The sequence below is a fragment of the Phyllostomus hastatus genome, unplaced genomic scaffold (assembly GCF_019186645.2).
Source record: "Phyllostomus hastatus isolate PE091 unplaced genomic scaffold, TTU_PhHast_1.1 phas_contig_36, whole genome shotgun sequence".
NCBI lineage: Eukaryota > Metazoa > Chordata > Mammalia > Chiroptera > Phyllostomidae > Phyllostomus > Phyllostomus hastatus.
Genome location: NW_025333862.1, coordinates 3,066,826 through 3,093,647, shown reverse-complemented (window position 1 = coordinate 3,093,647; position 26,822 = coordinate 3,066,826). Strand labels below are relative to the sequence as shown.

The 26,822-nt window shown below is 39.8% G+C and overlaps 1 protein-coding gene across 2 annotated transcripts in view; it reads left to right on the top strand.

The window, feature by feature from the left end:
• Positions 1 to 4,634: 4,634 nt before the first annotated feature.
• The window catches only part of SLAMF1 (signaling lymphocytic activation molecule family member 1), a 32,897-nt gene continuing 10,709 nt past the window's right edge, over positions 4,635 to 26,822 (top strand). The window contains exons 1-4 of one of the 2 annotated variants that reach the window (XM_045841470.1): positions 4,635 to 5,051; positions 11,024 to 11,362; positions 13,193 to 13,477; positions 22,910 to 23,008. In XM_045841470.1, the coding sequence (XP_045697426.1) occupies positions 4,976 to 5,051; positions 11,024 to 11,362; positions 13,193 to 13,477; positions 22,910 to 23,008 (799 nt within the window). In that variant the 5' untranslated portion in view covers positions 4,635 to 4,975. Of the gene's footprint in view, positions 5,052 to 5,449; positions 5,656 to 11,023; positions 11,363 to 13,192; positions 13,478 to 22,909; positions 23,009 to 26,822 lie in introns of those variants that run through there. The other variant, XM_045841471.1, reaches the window with a different exon arrangement.

Genomic DNA, 26,822 nt, shown 5'->3' with positions numbered 1-26,822 from the left:
GAATGAGGCTTGCCAAAAAGATATATTCCACTTGGCCATAATGTATAATTCTTTTTATATGTTATTAGATTCTATTTGCTAATATTTTGTTGAGAATTTTTGAATCTACATTCATGAGAGATATTTGGTCTGTGTTTTTCTTTTCTTGTAATATCTTTGTCTGGTTCTGGTATTAGAGTGAGTTGGAATATGGAATGGAATGAGTTAAGAGGAATTCCTTCTACTTGTATCTTCTGAAAGAAATTATAGAGAACTGGGACTTCCAGCCAAGATGGAGGCATAGGTGGACGCACTGTACCTCCACACACAACCAAGATTGGAACAACAACAATATAGAGGCAGAATAACATCCAGAACTGACAGAAAATTTATCTGAATGGAAGTTGGACAGCCAAGAAGTTGAAATACACCTGTTCATCCAGACCGGTAGGAGGGGCGGAGACGAGCAGCCAGGCACGGGTTGCAGCACAGAGACCAGAGCAAGTTGGGCACATAAGGCATCCAGGGGCTTGTAAGGCATCTGGGGCACACAAGATCACAGCAGGTGGACCCTGAGTATGCAAGCAGCAGCTGGCAGACCCAGTGAGGTAGCGATTGTGGAGCAGGGCAGAGTGCACAGCCCAGAATCCCAGAGAAGGGACTGAGGTCCCATGGAGAATGGAGCAACCGCCATTGTTCCCTCTCGACCCTGCCCCCACATACAACATCACAGTCTAGGGACTGGGGTGCCCAGCCCTGGTGAACACCTAAGGCTCTGCCCCTCACCATAAGAGGAGTGACCAGACCAAAAAAAAAAAAAACAGAGAGAGATGGCTCAAACAGAAGAACAAATCAATGCCCTAGAACTCATCCTTTTAAGCAACTGAGAGATAGCCAACCTACCAGATGCACAGTTCAAAACACTGGTGATCAGGAAGCTCACAGAATTGGTTGATTTTGGTCACAAATTAGATGAACAAATGCAAGTTACCATAAAAGAAATGAAGGAAAATGCACAGGGAACCAATAGTGATGGAAAAGAAACTGGGACTCAAAACAATAGAGTGGACCAGAAGGAAGAAAGAAACAACCAAACAGGAAAGAGTGGAGAAATAAGAATTCAAAAAAATGAGGAGAAGCTTAGGAACCTCCAGGACATCTTTAAACATTCCAACATCTGAATTATAGGGATACCAGAAGGAGAAGAGGAAGAGCAACCGATTGAAAACATATTTGAACAAATAATAAAGGAGAACTTCCCCATTCTGGCAAAGGAAATAGATTTGCAGGAAATCCAGGAAGCTCAGAGAGTGCCAAAGAAGTTGGACCCAAGAAGAAACACACCAAGGCACATCATAAGTGCATTACTCAAGGTAAAAATGAAGGACAGAATCCTAGAAGCAGCAAGAGATAAGGGGACAGTAACCTACAGAGGAGTTCCCATCAGACTGTCAGCTGATTTCTCCAAAGAGACCTTACAGGCAAGGAGGGGCTGGAAAGAAGTATTCCAAGTCATGAAAGACAAGAACCTATATCCCAGATTACTCTATCCAGCAAAGCTTTCATTTAGAATGGAAGGGCAGATAAAGTGCTTCTCAGGTACGGTCAAGTTAAAGGAGTTCATTATCACCAAGCCCTTATTTTATGAAATGTTAAAGGGACTTATCTAAGAAAAGAAGAGAAAAAAACATGTATAGTAAAATGACAGCAAACTCACAATTATTAACAACCACACTTAAAGCAAAACCAAAAGAAACTAAGCAAACAACTAGAACAGGAACAGAACCACAGAAATGGAGATCACATGGAGGGTTAGCAACAGGGGAGTGGGAGGAGGAGAGAGGGGGAAAAAGTACAGAGAATAAGTAGCATAGATCGTAGGTTGAAAATAGATAGGGGGAGGGTAAGAATAGCATGGGAAATGTAGAAGCTAAAGAACTTATAAGTATGACACATGGACATGAACTAAAGTGGGGAAGTGGGTGGGAGAGGGTGTACAGGGTGGAGGGGAGTGAAAGGGGGAAATGGGAAAACTGTAATAGCATAATCAATAAAATATATTAAAAATAAAAGAAAAGAAAAAAAGAAAAAATTATAGAGAACTGGTGTAATTTTTTCCTTAAATTGTTGGTAGAATTCACCAGTAAGCCCATCTGAAACTGGTGCTTTCTGACTTGGGAGATTGCTAAGTATTGATTCAATTCCTTTAATAAATTATATGCCTACTCAGATTGTGTATTTCATCTTCTGTGAGTGTTGGTAGATTGTGTCTTTCAAGGAATTGGTCCATTTCATCTAGGTTATCAAATTTGTGGGCATAAAGTTGTTCATAGTATTTCTTATCATTTGAATGTCCATGGGCTTTGTAATGATGTCTCCTCATTCATTTATGATATTAGTAATTCATGTCCTTTTTCTTTTTTTATAATTCATCCTGGCTAGAGTTTTATCAATTTTGTTGATCTCTCAAAGATCACTGATTTTCTATGGCAATTTCATGTTTTCAATTTCATTGCTTTCTGCTCAAGTTTTTATTATTTCTTTTTTTCTATTTACTTTGGATTAATTTGTTTTTTTTCTAGTTTTTTAAAGTAGAAACTTATAATATTGGTTTTTAGGCCTTTCTTTTCTAATATGGGCTACAAATTTTCCTCTGAGCATTACTTTTGCTACATCACACAAATTTTGATAATTTTCATTTTGTTCAAAATACTTTAAAATTTCTTTTGAGATTTCTTTCTCTGACCCATGTGTTATTTAAGCTCTGTATAACCTAGGGTTTCCCGTTATTTTTCTGATATTGACTCCTAGATTAATTCCATTGTGGTCTAAGGCCAGACATTGGATGACTTCTATTTTTTAAAATATGTTGAGGTGGTCTGGAAGAGGGTTTGTCTTGGTGAATGTTCTTTGTGAGCTTAAGAAAAAAAATGTGTATTCTGCTATTGTTGGATGAAGTAGTCTGTAGGTGTCCATTATACCCATTTGATTGGTAGTATTGTTGAGCTCCACTGTATCCTTACTGATTTTCTGCCGTTTGGACCTGTCCATTTCTGATAGAGGGGTGTTGAAATCTCAAATTATAATAACAGACTTATCTATTTCCCTTTATAGTTCTATCAGATTTTGCCTCACATATCTGAAGCTCTGTTGTTAGGCACATACATATTAAGGATTGCTATGTCTTCTTGGAGAATTGACCACTTTGTTATTGTGTAATGTCTCTTTTTTCCCCAGATAACTTCCCTTGCTTTGCTGTCTGCTCTGTCTAAAATTAAGGTAGCTACTTTGCTTTCTTTTGATTAGTGTTTCCATGTTTTTCTTTCTCCATCCATTTACTTTTTAATCTATATGTGTCTTTACACTTAAAGTGTGTTTCCTTCAGGTAACACAGCTGAGCCTTGTTTTTAATCCACTCGAACAATCTCTGTCTTTTAATTTAGACCATTGACATTCAAAGTGATTATTAGTATAGTTAATATTTATCATATTTGTTACTATTTTCTATTTGTTACCCTTGCTCTTTGTTGCTGTCATTGTCTTCCCCTCTTTTTCTGTCTTAAGTGGTTTTAATTGAGAATTTTGTATGATTTCATTTTTTCTCTTTTCTTGGTATATCAATTATGCATGTTTTTAAAAAGTGGTTGACCTAGATTTTGCAGTATAAATTTACAACTAATCCAAACACATTTTCAAATAACAGTATACTGTTCCATGGGTAGTCTGAGTATTTTATAAAAGAAAAATAATCTTTATTTTTCCCTCCTGTCCCTTGTATCATTGCTGTCACTCAACACAAAAACATATAAGCATGTACTATACATAAGATATATACATATCATATATATCTTATAATACATATATACATAAGCACACATAATTGAATACATTATTGCTATTATTTTAAACAATATGTTATCTGTTATATCAATTAAGAGGAAGAAAAATAGAAGTTTTTATTATACCTTCACTTATTCCATCTCTAATGCTCTTCCTTTCTTTATATGGATCTGAGCTTCTGACTTATGTTATTTTTTTCTCCCTAAGAACTTCTTTTAACATTTCTTGCAAGGCAGACAAATTCCCTCAATTTTTATTTGTCTAAGAAAGTCTTTATTTCTCTTATTACCCTGGTCTCCTTAGGGAAGCCCACTGGAGAGTGACTTTTAACTGTTAAAATGTACTTTAAAAACACTACCCTGGTCTTTCAAAATCTTCTTGTGAGGAGTGGTAATAAGATCTTCCAGTGTTTCATTGTTATGGCATAACCTATGGAAAAGTACATGGTCTTTCTTCAGTTAATTTTAGTCCCTCCTCCTCAACAAATATTTAGACATAAGATCAAAAATAAAAGTGGCCCTTCCAAACATACCACAGGGCTCCTAAATCTTACCACATTCTATCTAGCAGGGAAGTTGTATTTCTAACAACTGATCTGCACTTGCCCACCCATCCCTCTGTGACCTTGGCATCAGAATCTGACTACATGCAGAGGTTTGTCTGAAATTATGGAACAAATCAGAAATAAGAGGTCCATTAATTCATTAAATTTCAGTCATCCAAGTCACACTTTGGACTAACTAACCCAACATTGGGAGTGGTCTGACAAAACTTCCTCTTTTCTTTGCACTCTTAAGATGATTTACCAGATTAAAATGCCCAGAGAACTTGGTCTCCCTTTCCTGAAGACAGCTAAAAGGGGAGCACATTTCTACTCACAGCTGTAGTTGGTCAAGGTGACTACACTCCCTTCCCGCTTCTAGTGGTCTAAGTGCCTGACTTGAACTTCTTGGGAAAACAAAGTGATTTAAGGCCTGAAAGGAGATGAGCAATTTTTAAGACAAAAAGTCCCGTAAGACAGGAAGCCTGCTGGTTTCTGATGCATAAACTAGACAGCAGAGGCAGGGCTGCCTGATACAGTTTGCCTCTGTTATTTCTTCTGTGAGAAGCTGCTGGGCTCCTCTCACCAGGCTCCATTCCTTCTCCTTACTGGCTGATGGATCGCAAGGGGCTTCTCTCCTTGAACTTTCTGCTGTTTTTCTCCTTGGCTTTTGAACTGAGCTGCGTAACAGGTGAGTGTTCATGTGCTTGAGGTTTTAACTTCTATGATTACTTGCCATGGAGTCAGCTAGCCTCATGGACTGAGAGAAGACACAGGGGCTGGGGGCTATGGTTCATCTGCCTCTTCCTTAGGCACTCATTCTGAGTTTCACCTGCCTTTCAAAGAGGAAGGAACATTATGAGTTCCTGGGCCCCTGGGTTCTAAGGCACAGACCCACCAATTCTCATTTCAAGGAAACCAGGAGCTCTGAGACAAAGGCACAGGTCATATTCTAGATCAGCCTCTTAGAGTGACAGGCTCCAGTCAGTCCTGGTTGAGAGGTTGGTTTTGCATGGGTATCCTTCTGGCAAATACCCTGGCTAAGAGATTGAGATGGGGAGATGGAGCTCTGGGAGAAAATGACTCCCACACCCTTTCCTTGGAAGAGGATTAGGAACATGGTCTGAGAACAAGGAAGGCCTATAGTGGGAAGAGAAGGTAGAAGTGAAAATCCCAGACATTCTGTTAAGGACAGTGGCCACAGTGTGGTTGTACTGGTGGCTACTTTCCTGGAAGAGAAGGTTCCAACGCAGCAAGAGAGGAAAGGCCAGTATTCCTGGAGCCCAGGGCTTAAGGTAAGTGGGAAAGGCAAACAAGGAACCCTAAGGGTCAGGGAAGCTTTAGCTAGGGCCGGTGACACAACAGAGCATTTGGAGCTGGGCTCTGCTCCTGTCTTTCTTGTCTTCCTCCAAAGGCAGTCTGCTGGCCTCTCTTTAGTAGTATCAGGGCTGTGGAAAAAGGTATTTGAGAAAGAAAAAGCCAAGCAAGAAGTGAATTTCAGGTTCACTGGGTATTGGGGCAAGAATCCCTTTTAGGCTCAAACACCTTGTGACTTTGGTTAGAGTGTATGAACCAGCCTGGAGCAGAAGTGACATTTGAGGCAGGGGTTGGGGGTGGGTGAATCCTGAAACTCCAGGTGTTTTGTGCTTGGGGGCTTCAAGATTGAAAATCCATTATGGACTTTTCCAGAAAAATCCCAGAGATATGCTAAGGATATCAGAGGGACTGCACACAAAGCCTATGTTTTGCCAGACTCCCTGATGAAAAGGCCCTTCCTGACCACACCATTCCTCAGAATCAGGTAGACCCATGGCTCTTGCTGCCCAATGTCTAGGAGAAGAATAATTGAGCTCAAGGCTCAGAAAGTCAAACTGAACCATTTTAAGCCATTACAAGAAGAGCCAGGCCTTTTTTGTGGTACCCTATTCATGACTTCACCATTTTTGGAATACCTCTTAGTGATTATCAGGAGCAATGGGGTTGAACAGTGCTCTAGACATTTTCATCTCTGTGTTTGCTTGCCTCCTGGCCCATAGAGTCTCAGGTGCTGCTGACTGACAGCCATTCCACTGAAGGCTGTGTAGGTCATGGGTTAGTGAGTAAAAGCCCAGCCCCATAGGGCATAGGTCAACGACTCCTTTCCTTGCATTTTGTCTTCTCTGAAATATGCACAAAAATTTTACAGTGTTTTTTTTATTTTTAAACACACACCATACTGTGAAACCCCAATAAAACCCAGGCAGTAATACTTTGCAAGTGGAACAGGTCAGCCATGACAGATTTACCCAACCAAGAAGCCTTATCTTAGCTGGGGGTCAGACACAGAGACCTGTGAGATAGAAAGCACTAGCCAAGCAAATAAAGGGTGGCAACAGGCTTTCAGGCTGGGACATGCTAAGTGCAAATATTCTAATATGGAAATACCCAACAGTATCAAGAAATGGGAACAAGAAGACAGCTGGTGGGAGTACAGTTTAAAGCAGCCTTAGACAAGTTATCTTTTCTTTCTGGCCCTAGAGTTGCCATAAGAACTATGAGGCTTTGTAAGTCCTGGCTCCCCTCTACCTGAAAGAAGTAGTGTAGCAAGATACTACAAGTACATGTGAATGTTTGGGGTAGGAGTGGTGGAGTAATTCTATTATTAGGTAGAATCCCATCTTGTGAAAGGTTTGGCTAAATTCTACTGATTTCAGGAAAATATCCATGGCCCATGTGAACATTCTACTTTCTAAGTAGAATTACCCTCAAAGGAAGGTGAGTTGGTGCTAAAAGCTATAAATGTTCTCTCCAGACCCTTTCAATAAACAGGCATGACTGAATCACAGACCCACTGGAAAACACTCATCAGGCAGCAGCATGTTTCAGGAGCAGGGGACTCCACTTGAAGGGTTTTATGAACCTCTTTAAAGTTACCACTCATTTTTCTGCTTGTGCTTAAGTGGTGATGATTTCAATTCCCCCAGCCACTCACATACACAGAATTTTTACCTCATCATTTTTATGTGGTTGTGGGGTGTGAGGGTCTCTTCCTAACCAGGTTTTGATTCCACTTCCCATGACTGAGTGTGCATAAACCACTCAACCTGTTTTTCTCCTCTGTCCCCTCTTTATTTTTTCTCTTTCCCTTCCTACTTTCTTTCTCTTTTCTTTTATATTATTTTGTTACTCCCTCTCTCATCCTATATTCCTTCTTCTCCCCACTCTCCATCAGTTCTGAGTTCTGAAGGCAACCATGGCACAGGAGTGTTAGATTAAGTGGGGGTAGGGCATAAGGGAGATATGGGATGGGGGAGGGTTATGGTATGAAAGTAGAAATCTTTCCATTCTTTTCTCTCCATACTGAAATTGGTCTAAAAATATATGCAGTATGACAGTGGTTCTTAATCTTGTTTTGAACCTCAGACCCCTTTGGGAGATGACATTTATGGTTGTGTTCTCAGAAAAAAATGTCCATATGCTTACCTGTACAACTTTTGTACAAAATGTCAGGGGAGCTTGTGTACCACAGGACATTTCTTCTTGCATGTATGGCCCTAATTTTCTGTCATCTCTTTATATGTAGAAATTTAAGTTCAGGATGCAAGAGGTTACTCTCTTGGGTACTGTACCTACCACATTATCTTGACGGTGATGTATTCATTAATGTGGTTGAAAGAAATCCCAACATGCTTCCCCAATTATCTTTGTGAAAACACCAGCATTGACACCACAATTCCTCACCTAATCAATCAAGCAACAAGGAGAGCACTCTGTTTTCAGAGTGGCTATATTAATGATACTTTGTTTAAAAATGCCTAACTGCTTTTCTCACCTTCCCTTAATAGTTATGAGTCTCAATCACTCTAATCCTGACATTAGCCCAGGTAGACTGTTGTCTCTTTTTTCCCAAGCTTTGAATCTTTAGTCTGATATTAGCTAGGCTCGTTACAAGACAGCATTAAGATTTCAGAGTATTTTCATACCAAGAACATTTTTTCTAATTTTCTCATTTTTTCTAGTTTTTCTAATTTTCCAACAACCCATCTTAATCACAAGTTCACTGTGCCTGTTCTAGGTGGTTGCATTACTTAAGCAAACAATTTTATTTTTCTCTTCTGTTTCTTATCAACTAGAGCAATCTATGCACTCTCTGAGTCATAGACTTCTTATTTTATGAACATTAACTTATGGTTAAGTTCAGTTATAAGATCAGTCATATATTGGGCCAAGGTAAATAAGAGAGATTTTAGTCAGGTGATATGGTATTTGGCATTTGTAAATTGAACAGATATTTATTAAAAACTTATTATGTGCCAACCACTGTTGTAGGTTGTATGGACAAAACAGTGAACAAAATGAAATTCTCCCACTTGATGAGTCTGCATTCTAGTGAGGAAGACAAAAATAAACAAATATACAATATAACAGGCAGCAAAAAGCGCAACAAGAAAGGAGATGCCATTTTAGGCAGGAAGATCAGAGCAGGTCTCCCGGAGATCATTTTTTTTTTACCAAAACTTAAAGTGAGGGAAAGAGCTATCCAGATATGTAAAACAAGAAAGAAGGAGAGGAAGAGGGAGAGGGAGAGGGAGAGAGAGAGTGGAGAGAGAGAGAGAGCGAGCGAGAAATGCTAAAGCTCCAAACTAGAAATGTCCTTGATGAATAAAGAAACAGCCAGAGTCATTATGTCCATAGTGTAGAAAGCAGAGAGCAGAAAGCAGAGATATATGAAAGGAGATGGAGTGGGAGCAGTATCAGGAACTGGGTTGTTCAGAGTCTTTGAAGCCAGAACAAGGACTATGGATTTTTATTCTATGGGTGCTAGAAATCCCTGGAAGTTTAAAAGCATTAGAAACTAAATCTGACATAGTTTTAAAAGGTTACCCTGCCCATTGTATGGATGCAGGAGATTAGTTGGAAGACAATGACAGTGCCCAGGCCCATGATGACTGTGGTAGAAACAAATGAGGTCTGAAGTGCTGGGACGCTAGACATATTTTGAAGGCAGAGTCAACAGGAATTACTGACAAACTGAATGTGGAGTATGAGAAAGAAAAGAGCCAAGGATGGTTCCTTTGTTTTCGCCTGAGAATTTGGGGGAATTGTGATGTTGTTTGCAGAAGGGGCTCCAGAATCAAAAGTTCATTTGCTAAGTTAGAGATGTCCTTTAGACCTCCAAATACTGAGGAGTACAATGAAAAGCTTGGGTGAAAGATATAATATCTCTGCAAGCATTTCAGAAATATGTTGAACTATGCAACTTGATCAGTGTGGCTGATAAAGAGAAGAGGTCTGAGTATGAGTCCTATGAGGCTCTAATACTTAGAGTTCTTTAACAGCAGAAGGTTCCAGTCAAGGAGATTCAGGGGGAGCAGAGAATAAAATAGAAAGAAAATCAGGAGAGTGTGGTGTTCCAGGGGGCCAAATGAAGATGGTGTTTCAAAGAGGGATTGATGTACTACATCGAGTACTCCTGAGAAAGCAAGATGAAGATGGAGAATCAACTTGTTATCGCGGAATATACAGTGACCTTTACAATAATGATTCCAGTAAGCAGTAGGAAAGAATGCCTGTTCACAGTGAGTATAAGGAAAAATGGGCCAGGAAATGGAGACAGAAAATATAAGCACACATAAAGGGACTTTGTGATCATGAAAAACAAAGAAATGAGGAGGTGGCTGGGGGTAGACCTGGGATCAGGAGAGGGTTTTTTAAGATGAATAAAATTATATACCAGCATGTTGTGAGTTGATGTAAATAACCCACCAGGTATCATACCATAATAAAGCTAATTTTGCAAGGGGTGGGGCAACTGTAGGAGCAAAGCCTTGAAGTAGGTGAGTGGTCCATGAAGGAGGAAGCTAGTCTTAAATGGGAGCATAGACAATCCATCAAAGTAGGTAGGTTGATTTGGTGGTGATAATTAATGGAAGTTCTTTTTTTGTTTTTCTACTTCTTCAGCGAAATGAGAAGCAGGGTTATGGTTTGATGGGAGAGGAAGTGTTAAATAATCAGCAATGGTTTGAAAGGTTTTTTTTTTCTTTTAGTTGTTCACTCAGCTTTTTTGAAAAAGAAGAATGAAATAATTTCTCATCCTTAATATGATTCACTAATTTTTACAGGTTTTTGGAGGGCTAGGATACCACAGTTTGAACACTTGGCTCAAAACCTCCCTGACTCCACTTTCCTCTACCTTTTCTCTTTCCTCATTGTCTGCAATGATGCTCCTGTAACCTTAGTCTCCTGAACTCATGAGCTCAGGATCACTTTCAGTTGCTCCCCATCCTTCATAGTATATAGTGGTGAGAAGTCTGGTTGAGGAATTAACAGACTTGGATTCTAGTTCAGTTACTAGTTATGTGACTTTAGGGAAGTCATTTAACATCTCTGTGTCTTAGGTACCTTAACTATAAATCTTAGTTGACAGAATTCCCTCCCAGATCAAAGAAACCCAGTGTCCTCACCTATACAGCTCTATAATAAGTAACTTCAAAATTTCCATTCGAATGTTGCAAACACAATAGACCCTCATAACAGTCCTTATAGATCACTAAGGCCTGGAAAGCCCAGGGATGGTCCAAGAGGAAGAAGGAGAGACTCTAGTCTATCATTCCTGACCCACATTCAGGCTATGAATCTGGAAGGCCCCCGTAATAAGGGACTGTTTTCTCCTTTTTCCAACAGTTGAGGACTTGACGAAATGTCCAACAATCCGTGAGCAGTTGGGAAGCAGCGTGCTGCTGCCCCTGACACCTAAAGGGATGAGTGAGAGTATGAAGAAGAGGATCCACATCATCGTCACAAAGGCAGAATCACCGGGAAACAGTGTCAAAAAGAAAATTGTGTCTCTTGACTTGCCGAAAGGGGGCTCTCAACCCTATCTGGAAGATGGCTATAAGTTTCATTTGGAAAACTTGAACCTGGGGATCGTGGAAAGCAAGAAGGAGAATGAGGGCTGGTATTTTCTAACCCTGGAGGGAAACGTTTCAGTCCAGCACTTTTGCCTGCAGCTGGAGCTCTATGGTAACAATGATGGCTTCTCCACACTGGTGGGCCAAGATGGTCCCTGGCCTAAGAACTTAGGCTTCTAAGAAGCAAAGGGTATTCAGAATTGGGAACAATTTGGTGACCTAGTCTGGGGGCATTTAAACCGTGCTTTAGGAGGAAGTGTTAGAGGATCACATATCTTTTTTGTCCCAACTGCACATTGGTGATAGCTGATTAGCATAATCACCTTTACCCCAATTTCCCAAAGGAAAGGAGTCCAGCTGACTGTGGGCTAGAGGGCCCAGAGCCCCAAGAGTCTCGATTTGCAAATAAGATTTTGTTTGAAAAAAAGGTGGGTTTCTTTTCCCTGATTTTAAAAAGTTTTAATGCCACTAATCAAGCGCCACCTCTCTTTCATAGATGATGACACTGAAATCCAGAAAAATGGCTTGCATATGATTTCATACATCTATATGGATGGTTCACTGCACTAGGGATCCTGGGAGAAGGAGAGCTGAAACTCAGCCCACATATCACTCTCCAAGCCCTGTGCCTTGGCATAGCATTGTATTTTCTTGATGGGAGAGGCACCCTTTTCTTATTGAAACAAAGGCTGGTTATAAAGTCACTTAGTTGCAGACTTAAACTAAAATTTCGGTTCATCTGAATCATGTGCTTTTTTGAGCCTTTTTAATGCCAGCCCCTCTGGAATGCAACCACTTTCTGTCTCTTAGGCCTGAAGGTTCCCTTGAATTCTCAGGGATTCTGGTCACCATGTGGGCTGTCCTGCTTCTTCACTGTGGCTTCCTTATCTCTGAGGTTGGGACAGGGAGCCCCACTTACTTTCCAACATATCTTTGAAATCCTAAGCTACCAACAGGAGAGATAGCAATGCCCATGCCACCTTTCCCCTGCCCCCAGCATCTCTTTTCCTCCATATAGCATATATAGAATTTCTACAGTCTTCCAGCAGGTACCAGGGAGTCCCGATCACTCCTACAGTGGTCCTGGCACAGGCTTACCATGAGTTTGCATTTTCCAGAACAATTCACTGCCTTTGTGACCTCTTGTCACATTTTGGGATCAAATTATTTTCTTGGAAAATATGGTCTCTGCAACCATGGTATTCTCAAGTCAAAGGAAGAGGCTGGATTTTTGAGTCAGACAGATCTCAGCTTGATTGTTCATAAGTTGAGTGACATTACATAAGGTACTCAGATGAGGGACTCAGTTTCCTCATCTATAAAATGTGAATAATTATAAATAGGGTTGCAATCATTGAGAAAGTTTTTGATAAGATTAAAGAATATTTTTAAAAGATTAAAGAATATATAGTAGTTACTAAATAAATAAAACATTTTCCTCTTCCATGACATTAGAGTGAGATAGGTCAATGCTGCCTGTGGCTATCCCTACTTCAGGCATTCTAAAGCACTGGACACACACACATATGATAAAATTCAACCACTAAAAAGTCATTCTTTTAGGTCACAGAGGTGATACTTTAGCCAATGACAACCAAACCTATGGGGGATGTGTTGACAGCAAACTCCACAGATAGAATACAGAAGAACAACCTATATCAAGGACATCGGAGAAGGCAAGGGGATCCCTAACAGTGTTAGTAGGAGGGGACAAAAAAACAATATTTTCTTCTCCATTTAACCCCAAGGTGGACCTGGAAGCGGGTATTTGGAAAGAAAAGGATGGCACAGAGCAATAGATCCATACTAGAAATCAATCACACTTGCTGACCCACTGTGAGAAAATATGCCACCAGGCTGCATTTTCTTCTAACTAAAAGGTCAGGTCAGAATTCCAGGAGTTTCATTTCAGTGATGGCTCCCTTTCTCACCCTCCTGACAGAGCGGGTCTCCACTCCGGAAATTAAGGTGTTGAACCTGACCCAGGAGAATGGAAACTGCAGCTTGATGCTGGCCTGCGAGGCAGAGAAGGGAGACCATGTGGCATACAGCTGGAGTGAGGAGGCAGGCACCCACCCGCTGATTATAGCCAATGGCTCCCACCTCCTGTATCTCACCCTTGGCCCTCAGCATGCTGACAGTACCTACATCTGCACTGCAAGCAACCCCATCAGCAATCGTTCCCAAATCATCATCCCATGGCCCAGATGCAGGATATATCCCCCAGGTGAGTGGTGGCTAGTGTGCCACATTAATGATCTGAGCTCAGTTCCTACCTGGACCAATCTCTCTGCTTTCATAACCATGGTCTATACCTAGATAACAACACTTTACCCTCAGTTCACAGTTGAGGAAACAAGAAATGAGGTAGACCCAGTGCCCAGGTGTCCAAGCAGTGATCCTTCTTCTCTTCTCCTGCCTTGTGCCAGTCAGCAGGGGTGGCTGGTTGAGGGACTATGGGTGGCAGGTACTGACTCCCCCATCCCTGTTCCACTAATGGTGGGGTAGTTCTATACCATCAGTAAGTATATATTGATCATCTAAGTTGTAGTAATTTGGGAATAGATTTGACATGATCTACCAACAACATGTTGTAAACATAAAACATAAACATTTGCTCAATAATGAAAAGCAGGATATGATGAAGGGCCACTTTCATGGAATTGACAGTAGATCCCATAGCAAGTGAGACAACCCAGGGAGTTTGTTCTTTTAAGACCTGCATAAAGAAGTATGGGAATAAAGATAAATGGTGTAGCAGTTTATTATTGGCAAAGCATTCAGTTTTACAATCTCCTTTGATCCTCACAATAACCCTACCAGTATAATCCTCATTTTACAGAGGAGGCACTTGAAGCTCACAGAACTTAACTAACTACCTTTCTCAAGTTTTTTCAACTTATAAATGGTAGAACTGGCACCTAAACCTAGATCTTCTAATTGCTCTTTCTCTAGAAAGAAAAGCACCATTATTCTGTTACCAAAAAAACCACAACAACAAAAAATGGAGGGCTGATTCAGTAAACCTGTATAACCACTTAAAGTTGGAAAAAAGACAACCACTGACTCTTTTTACCAACATATTTTGTGTTTCTCTCTCAGGGACAGGGGACCAGGGTACTGGTCTTACATGGCATTACTTATGCCCTAAAATTCCCTCTCTGCATCCACTGGGAGTCTCCAGGGAGACTCCTGCCAACAGTAGGCTTGGTGTTTATGTGGAGGGATTTCCAGATGACTGGGGATGAGGGTGCAGGAAAGCGAGCCAGTTTATGCCCTTCAGCAAAGCATCTCCAGTCAGAGACTCCCCTTGGGTATTCCTAGATGAACTGGGCAGAAAATCCCACCTGGCCTCCAGTCTGCATCCAAGTTCCTTAACAGACTGAACCTGCCATTTGTATTGCCTCTCCAGCAATTCATGGCAAAGTCAATCATCTGTCTACCTACTAAATGTGTCTGGCCACTACCTACTAAATGTGTCTGGCCTACTAAATGTGTCTGGCCACTTGCACACAAACTATGTTGAGGAGACTATCCCCCAGTTCATACTTCTCTCCCTTCCATGGTCATTCATAATGTGCTGATGGGACAAAGAAAACAGTGTAGCATAGTTTAGAGTTTATGGAACCTGGCCCCAGAGGTTCTAGATCCAATCCTGCCCTTTTTACTTACAAAGACAAGTCACTTAATATAAGATTTAGATTTTGTGTCTAAAATAAAATAATATCTGACAAGTCTTCATTGTTTACTATATGCCAGTTATGTAGCATCTCAATTCTCACAGCAACAAAATATAATAGTATTAGTATCCTCACTTTACAGATGAGGAAATGAAAATATAAAAAGATCACACAGAGCAAGTGACAGAGCTGTGTTGTGTAACCCTAGAATCCTCATAGGTACTAGTTTAAGATCAAGATGTTGGCAAAGTTGGTTCCTTAGGGATCTTAGGGAAGGATCTGTTGCAGAGCTCTCCTTGGCTTATAGATGGCTGTCTTTTTTATCTCTTCACATGGTCTTCCCTCCATACATATCTCTGTCCTAATTTCCCCTTCTTATAGACATTAGTCACATTGAATTAAGACCCACTAATTAATTAGTTTTCTAGGATTGCGGTAACAAAATATCATAGACTGTGGGGCTTAAATAAAAGAAATTTATTTTCTTACAATTTTGGAGGCTAGTAGTCCAAGATCAAGGTGTCATCAAGGTTTTCTTTTTCCTGAGGCCCCTCTCTTTGGCTTCTAGGTGACCATTTTCTCCCTGCATCTTCGCATGGTCTTTCCTCTGTGTATGTACATCCCTGGTCTCTCTTTGTGTGTCCAGATTTCCTCTTCTTTTAAGAACACTAGTAAAATTGGATTCAGGCCCACCCTAATGGCTTCATTTGAACTTAATAACCTGTTTTAAGACCCTATCTCAAAAGACACTCATATTCTGAGGTACTGGGGGCTAGGACTTCAACATGTGAATTTTGATGGACAAAATTTAGCTCATAATACCACCCTAATGACTTAATTTTAACCTCATTAATTATGTAAAGACTTTGCCTCCAAATAAGGTCATATTCTAAGGACTTTAACCCTATGAATTTTGGGGGGAACACAATCCAATCCATAACACAAGGAGAGATTCCCTCCCCTGCCTTTAGGGATAAGGAACGATAGCATGTCACACACCAGCTCCCACAGCTGGTGTGTGGCATGCTGTTCCCAATACACCATGTTGATGAAATACTAAAAAAAGTTTTATTAATTCATTGACTTGTGTTTACAAATGAATACTACTAATTCTTAAGATACCGTGCTTAGTTCAACAAAAATTTATTGAGGTTCTACTAATGTTCCAATGTTATATTAGGTTCTGAGTACACAGAGAAATAATAAAAGGCATTTCTTTGCCCTTAAGGAAGGAGATAGTTCTGTAAGTAACTAATTATCCTAGATTTCATAGTGTGATAGGTGTAAAACAGGTATGTGCAGGGTTACAAAGAGGAAGGAATGATTAGTGCTGTCTCAAGGAATCAGAACGAGCATCAGAGTGGATATGACAAACTAGGCCTTGAAAAATAAATAGAAATCACCAAAGCAGATAAAAGAAAGACATTTCAGGGAGAGAGAAAAGCAGATACAGTTGAGCCTTGCTCTGAATTATCTTGCAAGTGATGGGAACTAATAAGGAGTTTTAAATAGAGAGGACTAACATGATCAGCTTTGCATTTCAGAAAGAAAATTTGGTGGTGTGAAGCACAGAGTAGGTCAAGGAGGAAGAAAGAGGATTTAGTTATGGAAAGGGGCTGTTATTGCAGTAATCCATCAAAAGGTGATGAGCAAATGCAATGCCAGTTTACCGAAGACTTCAGACTTGGAATGAAATTGTGTGGTCTGAGGGTTCATTAGAGGTCACTTCACCATCTATGATGAGTACAGTAATTTTAAGATTTTTTTACTTTTATTAATGAAAAATTCAAAGTGGTTAATAATGTGATGAGACCAGATATGATATGTCAGCACTATGTCTTGTCAGGATTCAAACTAAACTGCATAGAACATATTTGTGCCTCATAATCATTTTTTCTAATGACATTTGTCTAGGCTCTCAGTAGTATATTCATCCTTATTCCAACTGCCACCTCACTGTTCTACAGTAAGAAACTAACTTATGTCTATCATTATGAACCATCTTTATTGCAAAACCCAAATCCTGGGGTGCTACAAAGTACTCTCACTAAGTCACACAAAGCATGCTGATGTGGATTAACATTGGACAGTGTGATTTGCTGCAGTCCTTCATGACTGTGTTCTGAAATGGTTATGTCTATGACAACATGAATAACAAAACCTTAACTAATTCACCTGAAAGAAAACCTTGGAAGCTCATCTTGAAAAGAAGACATGTTTTCTGTAGATTGGCAGAAATTTGGCTCAGCAAGTCGAGGTTAGTTCAGTGGAAGAAAAAGTTGACACCTGCCAGTGAGCTCCCAGGGCCCTCCCTTTCTATCAAGGCCATTTGTTCAACAGAAAACTCCCACTGTTACAGAGTCACTTAGATGTTTCCTGCAGAGGGGCAGGTCCTTCATGTTATTCCCAATCCAGCAACCGTGATGACGATGGTGGAAAGGCACCTTGTCACATTGTCCACACCTGCTGCTAGAAGGAAAGCTGGGCAGCCATGTGCCTAGACAAGACTTGTCCATGGAAGGATGGAGGAAATGGCAGTGGGAGCACAGCTAGTAGTCTCTGCAACACAGTGCTGGGCAGGTGTAAGGGGTTTTCCTGAAAGCTGTGAACTGTAAACATTTTTATTAAGATGGTCTTAGATAGTAAATTAGTATATGGTTTGTAATCATCCTTCCCTCAGCCCCAATTCTGAGTGGAAATTGCCACCAACAAGAAGGCATCTGTTGAAGATGGTTGACTTCTTTGAGTAAGTGTACATCATGCAGACAGCCTTGCTGACAGAACCACATGAAAGGCAGGAAAGAGATCTGGCATTCTCAGACCGTTACATTAGCATCTCAGTATCTCCTGGGGTGAACTACAAGCTGCATTTGTTCCTCAGATTCATTTTTGTTTTCTTCTTTATCTCCCTTAAAGATTAAGGTTTGGAGACTTGAGGAGAGAGGCAAGTTTTTGTGTTTCTGTGGCAGCAGACCTTCAGAGATTGAAAAAAGGCCTTCCGGCATTTTCTTGGAGGCATCACTAAAGGCCAAGTTATCATGTTTAAACCACAGCCAACAGACTAGAGGATCAAAAGGTGGAGACTCGTGCAAAGTACTCTTTATAAATACTTTGTGGAGTTCTCAATCAGTCTGCTTAGCTCTCTCTAAGAGGCTGGCAGGGGAGGATGTTTGCAGGGAATGTACCAAATTTGCTGTTTAAGAATTTCAAATAAGGTTTCTTTGTGAATGATTGAAGTCTGTGAACCCTAGAGCAGCAGAACAACCGTGGTCTGATTTCTGAGTATCAACCTTCTGAGAGGCCCCACTCCATTTATGAGCAAAAAGAGGGAGAGCTGGAGTTTATACCACAGGAAATGGTGGTTTGAAAATGGGAACACAGGTGGTACTGACAGCACAGACAAACTTTCCTCCAGGTTCCATGTGTTATTATAAAGCATATCCCAAGTAGATGGTTGCTTATTCCCTTCTACTGCTGCCCTGGGCCATTTAGAAGGTGACACTACATTCTTCCTGAGACCTTCTTATATGTAGCACTCTGATAATTATTAATAAAAAGGTGCAAGACAGTCTCTTCCTGGCTTCTTTCCGTGGCCTCTAATTTAATTTAGTTCATCACATGTATATTTACTGCCCCCCTGCCCTACATTATATCAGGTGGAATTGGGGATGTAAAGCATAAGGTACAGGTTTTATTTTCTAGTAATTTACTATGGAGGTCGGGATTCTATACCTTACAAGGTAGAAAAGTATTATCATTATATTAAAGAAACTGCTACTAGAATTCCTCTTTGGAAGAGAACAGTGTTTGTTTAAGATAGTACCTTAATAAATGCTAGAGGGCATAAGATCAGAACCCTCCTCACCTCCAAAAAATATGAAGGTAGGTTAGATGGTTCTGTATGAGAAAGGGGGAAGACATTGCTGATGAAGACATAGGAAGAGAAAGAAATGGTCTGAGCCTAAGCTGCCTGGTTCACAATGGAATCTGATCCCTGTGGCTTTTCAGATCTACAGTAGAAGATTCAAACCCATAAAATTCTTAGTGTAGATTTTTGGTTTTGGTTTTGGAGTGTGTGTGTGTGTGTGTGTGCGCGCGCGCACGTATGGGCATGTGAAAACTGATGAAGTCACTAAACCTTGCATCCAGGATAGCTTAGACTAGAGCATGTGGAGCTGCAGAAATAAAGACTAAGAGGACCACAAGGAAGTTATTGCCAGAACCAACAGAAATTTTGAGCAGACTCATCACAACAAGCCATAAAAATATCATTTTGACTATCTTCACTCAAATTCCTGAGGGCATAGAGTCCCTGACATTTAGTTTCCATATAAATATCATAATTAGATAGTATCAAATAGATGAGCACCAAGTGCAAATATAATTAGGCCTGCTAGACAGATCAGGAAACCAAGTGATAAGTGAAAAAAAGAAAGACAGGATTGGGCTTAAGCATCTCTGGACATCAGTAAAGGGACTCCTCTAAACTTGAAATCAAACTTACCTCCTTGTTCTTCCAATAAACCAGCAAGAATTTTCTGAGGACCTATATGTGCCAAGTACTAAGAGAGTTGCAAAAGAAGTGAAGAAATGGTCTCTAGCTTCCAAGAATCTAGCAGCTAGCTGGGGAATTGAGGCTAGTGGAAGGAGTTAACATGGTCCTTCACCACATGCTGAATCCCAGTCATTGCTCTGGGTGCTTTCCATACATTATTTCATTGGTTTATCAGAACAAGTCTGTGAACTGAATATTGTGCATTTATGTTACACATTATGTTATGTGCATTTTGCAGATGAGGAGACTGGGGTCCCAGAGGACTGGGCAGCCTATCTAAGGCCACAGAGCTATAAAGTGGTAGACCTAGAATTTGAATCCATCTGTCTAGCTCCAAATGCCTTCACTGAGAATGGTCTCCACAGCAAAGATAATGTCACAACTCAAGTTCTAAGATGCATAACATAAACCAAGGTGTTGCAGAGTCCAAGGTAAAGGGGAAAAGGGAGCTAGAATGGTTGGGTAAAATGACACAGAGAAAGTAAGATTGATCTGAAAGTCAAGGCTGAGCAGGTTCAGTAGATAGCTGAATATACAGCAGGGGAAGAGGAAGGAGCAGAGCACAGAGGGGCAGGGATGGGCAGGTGTTGGTTGGAGGATGGCGAAGGGAAGAGCTGCCACCTCAGAGAGCTTTTGATTCACGAGGTCTCCCAGGCTTCCCAGCCTGCTGTTGCTAAAACACAAACCACAAAGTGTGCAGTTCTCATCTAACCCAGCTCTGCCATCAACTTCAGTGACTCTAGGTATACTTGTCTGAGTTTCAGTTTTCTCAACACAAAATTAGCAGGTTGGATGAGATGAGCACTATAGTTCCTTTAGTGTTAAGAAAGTCTATGGCCCTATAACTTAAATCCTCCAACAGATTCATATTACTTTGTATCTAAAGACTAGGAGAAAAATTAAAGGTTATGAAATCTCTTTCAGGAATATGAACTGATTGCCTCTCATATCTGGCTGAACTGGCAGAAGCTGGTTGTTTATATCACAGGATAAGGATAGCAGATAATTTTCATAATCCTGAGATCCTGGAAAAGAATGATAGGAGCAAACTAGTGGTTGCCAGAGGAGAGGGATTTGGGGGAATGGGTAAAAGAGGTGAAAGCATTAAGAAGTACAAATTGGCAGTTTAACAATAGTCAGAGGATATAAAGTATGCGATAGGAAATATAGTCAATAATATTCTAATAACTATGTGCGGTGTGGTTGGGTACTAGAAACACTGGGGATAACACTTTGAAAAGTGTATGATTGTCTAACCACTATGCTGTACACCTGAAACTAATGGAAAATAATATTGAAAGTAAACTGTAATTGAAATTTTTTTTAAACTTAAAAAGAAAAAAAAGAAATAAAAAAGAAAAAGAAAGGCAGGGCTGGAGTTATTGTGTCTTCTGGGCCTCAGTAACATGTTTTAAACATTGTTCATTTACATGAGTAGAGGGTTGGCAGAGCTGTCAGCAACCGGCCCCAAGGGACAGGAGAAAGGCTCAGTTGACAGGTGTTACTGATGCAGTTTTACCATCTGCTATTTTCTAGTTTGAGAGGTACCACCTCGTTTGTTTTATTTTATTTTTATCTCAAATAAAATGTGAGGTAAATATTACCTTTTAAAGTGATTTAAATGGTTGGTGTGTTTGTTCTTAAATTAACTGTTGTTTTAGAAGGTCCCTGAATACATGTGGGAAAAAGAAACAGGAAATAGTCTCAAAATAGGAAGGACTACTATAATAATGTGCTGGTCAGTTCCATGGACTGAGGAGACATGGTGGTGCCCAAGCTGCTGCCTCTGCTTCTTATTGTATAATTTAGGAAATTTCTCCACAGGTCCATGGTGCTGGCAACATAAGCCCTAAATAATCAATCTTTCACTCATTATGTTGGACACATACACACCTACACAAAGGGTTCTCAGCATCCATAAGCCATTCAGAGTGGTCATTCAGAGTGAAGCTGCTCACAGAGCAACTCTAACTTCAGCATTGATTCCATGTTCATATTTAATTCGGGGAAGAGAATCTATAATCAATATGTTTACAAAGCCAGCTCAACAAGATTCCTTGGGATGACTTGATGTCTGAAAGGTCTAGGAAGAAAAAGAGAGACTATTTTTAAAATGAGGATGCAACTTCTGGTTAGCTTTCAGCTGAAAACCCACTTGGATCTCAGAAGAATGCTTTATCTCAATTCATTGAGACTTCAGTCTGTAGTCTGTAAGTTGTATCTGCAAGCACTCTGCTCTGTTGTAATCTACCTATTCCTTCCTTTCAACTTCTTCCCAACAAATTCATCACAGTTTCAACAAAAGGCTTGTTCCACAACCATCCTGAAAATTTACCCTTACACATTAATGTTAACACCTGGCAGTATACTATTTAGAACTTTAATGCTATTACTTTATGTAGAACCCCAGTGCCTCAAGTTGGTCCCTACTGTTCATTACTTTGATGTAACTTACCCAAGCCCATAAGTCTCTTCGACTCTCCAAGAAGTCTATCTTCAGTGTATTTCTACTCCTGGATCAAGCTCTAATTTTTAAAAACACCTGCTTTTTTATCCCCAAAATGGGAGTAGTGGGAGTACCTACCTCATGGGATTGTTGTGAGGATTAAATACATTAATACAGATGTTGCAATAAAAAAACAATGCCTAGCCCACTGTAAATGCTTCAGAATTGTCTGTTATCTTACCGAGCTAAATTTCTTGTATGCTGGAGCAATAGGTCTCAATCAAAAAGTACTCCTTGGTTCATAAGGGTTTGGTAACATGGGTAAAGGAGAGAAAGCAATAAAAATTGGTTCTCTGATTTTGAACCTGAGTGATTGGTACTCTAGAGCAAATATTAAACATGGGAATGACTGAGAAAAAAGTACTTGCTTTTCTTTCAGTTCAGGTCTAGTGGGTTCAACACAATTATTTGCATGGAAGGACAATAATAGCACTATTATGTTTATTTAAAAAAAACAAAAGTAGAACTTTCTTCCTTCCAGTGTATCATGAGAATGATGTGGGAGTATGGGGACAGCATGTGAAGCCATCATGTTCTCTTTATCAAAATGGATATAGAACATATTAGAGATTTTAAAATAAAGAAACTGGTCAGGGAGGATGACTGAGGAAAAATGAAGATAAGTTTGGTTTTAGACATGTAATGTGGGAGTTGAAGTAAAAATAAAGCATTTGAATAGAAAAATCTTGACAGAAATCAGGAATATGAAAGTCAAACATAGAAAAACGAGGATAAGAAAACAGATATGAAAATCTTCAGTAGTCTTAAGCTGATCTTTAAAACTCAGAAAGCAAATGTCTCCCTTGAGAAAGGAAGTAGAAAGAGAACATGAGGCTCATGTTCATCCTCCCCACCTCTGTGTAGGATGTTTTGACACTCACAGTACATTTGAGATTGCCCTTTGACTTTTTTTTTCAGTATCAAGACAATGGGGACTGTATGCTGGGCTGTTCTTAGGGGGCATCATTGGTGTCACCATGATTCTTCAAGTGGTAATACTACTGTTGACAAGAAGAGGTAGGTGTCTGCCAATAAAGAGATGCTTATCAGACTCTCTGTGGTAAGCAGGGGACCTCTCACCACAAGCACAAACTTGCTGTCTTCAATTTAGCTTTCTTCAGGGAACATCTTTGCAAAAACACTAAACAAACATATCTTGTGACCTTGTTCAATTCAGTCTATTCAAAATGTCTTGATCCCCTATACTAGTCTATGGGGAAAAAAGAGAGATGAGCTGTAGGTATCTAACATGAGAGACATTATACACAAATAATTTAAATTCAATATGACAAATACTGGTGGAAGGGTCCAAACAAGAGGCTTAACAGTATTCACTAGGAGCAGAATTCCAAGAACTCTCGGATCTCATTCATGAAAAGTTATAATTACTGACTAATGAAAGGACACTATAATAAGATGTTTTTGCCAAAGGATTGAAATCTTTCTATAATTTATTTTTATCCTTACTATATTGCTCTAAGAGAAGTAGGGTAGTTGTTTTTATGTGACTTAGCAGTGGGCTAACAGAGACACAGAAAGACTAAGTGACTTGTACAAGGTCACCCAGCTGGTTAGTGAGGGAATGAGAACTGTAACTATGTTTCCCAACCACCAGGGTGTATTCCACTTGGAAAGCCCACTGGTCATCAGAAGACAGCAGAGGGAACACTCTTCACTAGGATTTTAGCACAAATTCTTACTCACCCTGGTAAAGTGTTATTAGGTTGATTAAAGCCAAACTAAATAGTATAGAAAGCCACCCATGGTAGGCTTTCTATAGCCCAATTATTTTTTTTATTATTTAAGGCCCAATTATTTAAGGCCCAATTATTTTCCTGCAGTTTAAGTACCTAAAAGTAGTTTCTCCTGGCTTCTCCTCCAAGTTGTCCTATGATTCAGTATCTCAGAGCAGTGTGCTCCCCTCCACCACACTTTTCTCAACCACCCACACTAGAGTAAGAAGAGCCTGTACCAAGACCAGAACAGATCCCTGGGTGGCTTCTCTTAGTGAGGGGAGAACTTGATCTTCATGCCATCATACTGATGGCTGATCTCATTCTCAGGAAGATCCATATTGCCCACATGTAACCTTCTCGGAAAAGCCCTTACATCAGCACTCTGATGTTGGTTTTGCCTATATAAGAAAATCTAGATCACAGCATAGCCACCCACTTTTGTCTCATTTCCTTTATCTAAGAGTCAGCTGGAGAGGCGATGAGAAGTGGGGTGATTCAGATAGAAATCATGAGGACAGCCTAAGGGAATGGGGCAGGGCAACCACATATGGCTTGGATAATCAGGAAACAGTGAGGAATAAGGATAATAAGGAATCCACAATTGAGAAAGCAGATTAACACACCTACGTTAACCTATTTAGTGGAAGGTGCTGGGATCCTCACCCACATTCTTTCCTTAACTACATTCTACTCACCACGTGGTTGTGCTCTGAAGGGACAGTCCTCTCCATCCTATTACATTTTCCTGCCACCATTCCAACACATATATCCATCCCTATCTCCAGTCACCCTGTATTCCTTGTTAGCCAAAAACACACAAAAAAAATCCTGCCTCAAAACTGTGGGAAAACCTACTCTTTTTTAACATTTTTTAAAATATATAATCATTATTATATATGTTTTTCCCATTACCATTTAGTCCCCTTATGTCCCCTACCCCCAGCAATCACCACACTGTTGTCCATGTCTATGTCCATGAGTCCTTTTTCCTTTTTTTCTCAACCCCTCTACCCCTCACCACCCCTCCCTTACTAGTTTTCACCTGTTCTCCATTCATTAGTCTGTCTCTGAAAAACCTATTCTTAAATGCTGTACCCTCCAAAAGACTCTGCTCAAGAGATTCTGTTGGCAGTTTCTAATGTGCCACCTCCAGAATGCAGTCAGACTCTGAAGGTTTTCAAATGGATTCTGGCAATTTCATATCCAGAATACACTGATTAAGAACATAGACTTTGACATTAGACAAATGTACACTCAATGCAGACTTTGCCACTGACAAGCTGTGAGACCAAACAAATGACTTAACCTCTTGTCTGCAAAATAAGAATAATGTTATGTATTTCATGGTATTGTTGTGGGGATCCATGAGTTTAAACATAGAAGTCATAGGATACAATGCCTTCCATGGATAGATGGTAAATAGGTAGATGCATACATGCATACATGCATACATACATACATAGACAAACTTCTTAATGTTGGTGAGTTAAAACATCAATGTTTAAACTTTATGGCAAACAGAGGTCAGCACAGGGAGCATCTGGAAACAGTGCCTAGTTTTAAAGATTTAAAGTATTTGAAGTCATAGTAGTTTTATGCTTCAGGTGAGAGCTAAAAAAGACATTAGACAGTCTATATCTTCATTTTACAGTTATAGTAACAGAAGACACCCATTCAGATGACATGTTTTGTCCAATTCTACACAGCTAATAAGGGCTAGAATGTAGATACCCTAATTCTAAGGCCTTTTTCATTAAACTTGAAAGCCTTACTGACTTTGAGCTGAGTTGGACTTGCTCCTAAAAGCTTGTTCTTTCACTGGTAACCAAATATGAAACTAAATTATCTTGATCCAGTAGTATTTTTGAGAAGCAATATTCAACCTTACTTTCTCCATCTGATCATTTAGGACGGGCCCCACAATTCTAAATTTCAGCCTGAGCTATCATGTAAGACTCAAAGTCCTTAAAAACTAGGATCTGTCTTCTATTTGTTCTCCTATAGAACCTGGGACAGTGTTGAGTGTACACTTCTAACTTTGCAAACACTTGTGAATTTGAACTGAAAAAATGTGTTTCAGAGAACCAGCTTGAACCTTTTCTATTACCTCCTCTGATCACCTCACCCCATCACCCATTCTATATAGATGCTCATGCATACACACACACACACCCCTCAGCCAGTATCAGCTCTGAACAAAAAAGTAAAACTGGAACCATCAGGTACTCCATGCCCACACTCACACAAAAAAATCACACATTGACATTCTTTGAATTCTTTGAATTTCCCCAATAGCTGCCCATCATCTTCTCCCCAAGGATCACACACTCTTTCCTTTCAAAAGAAAAATATACCTCTCCTAAATGCTGTTCCCTCAGAAGCATGCTCCTACTTTTTTAAGAGGATAAATTCATTGGTATTAAAATAACTGCAACAACAATTAAAATACAAAATATTTTAAATAAATAAATAAATAAATAAATAAATAAATAAATAAATAAATGCACCCTAAAGATTTTTTGTAATTTCCTCTGTGTCAGGTCTCCATTGCCTCTACTTGGACTTTGTAACAGTCCCCAAATAGGCCCCCATGTTTTAGTGTGTTACTTTCCCCTCCATCCTTCTCATCATTACATGATGCATGCAATCAATAATATGAAACATTTGAAGGAATGAGATATGTAAAAAATGTCCTTAATGCATTGTAAGTGAAAAGGTCAAGTCACAGAGATGTGTATAGAATGACCTATTTGTATAAAAAGTTTCTGTATCAATACAACAAGTGTACAGGACTGCATTGGCTCATATGGTAGTCACTAGCCACATGTGACTTTTTAAATTTAATTTAATTAGAATCTAATCAAATTTAAAATTCAGTCCCTCAGTTGTATTATCCATAGTTCAAGTGCTCAATAGCCACCTGTGGCTACCATATTTGACTGCAGATGGAACATTTCTATCATTGCAGAAAGTTCTGTGAAAAATGAGTGGTCTGGAAGGATATACATTTAACTGTTAAAAGCTATTACTTCTGAGAATGAAATTGCATACAGTAATGGGATAGACAGACATACTTTTTCTCTATACAATTTTAA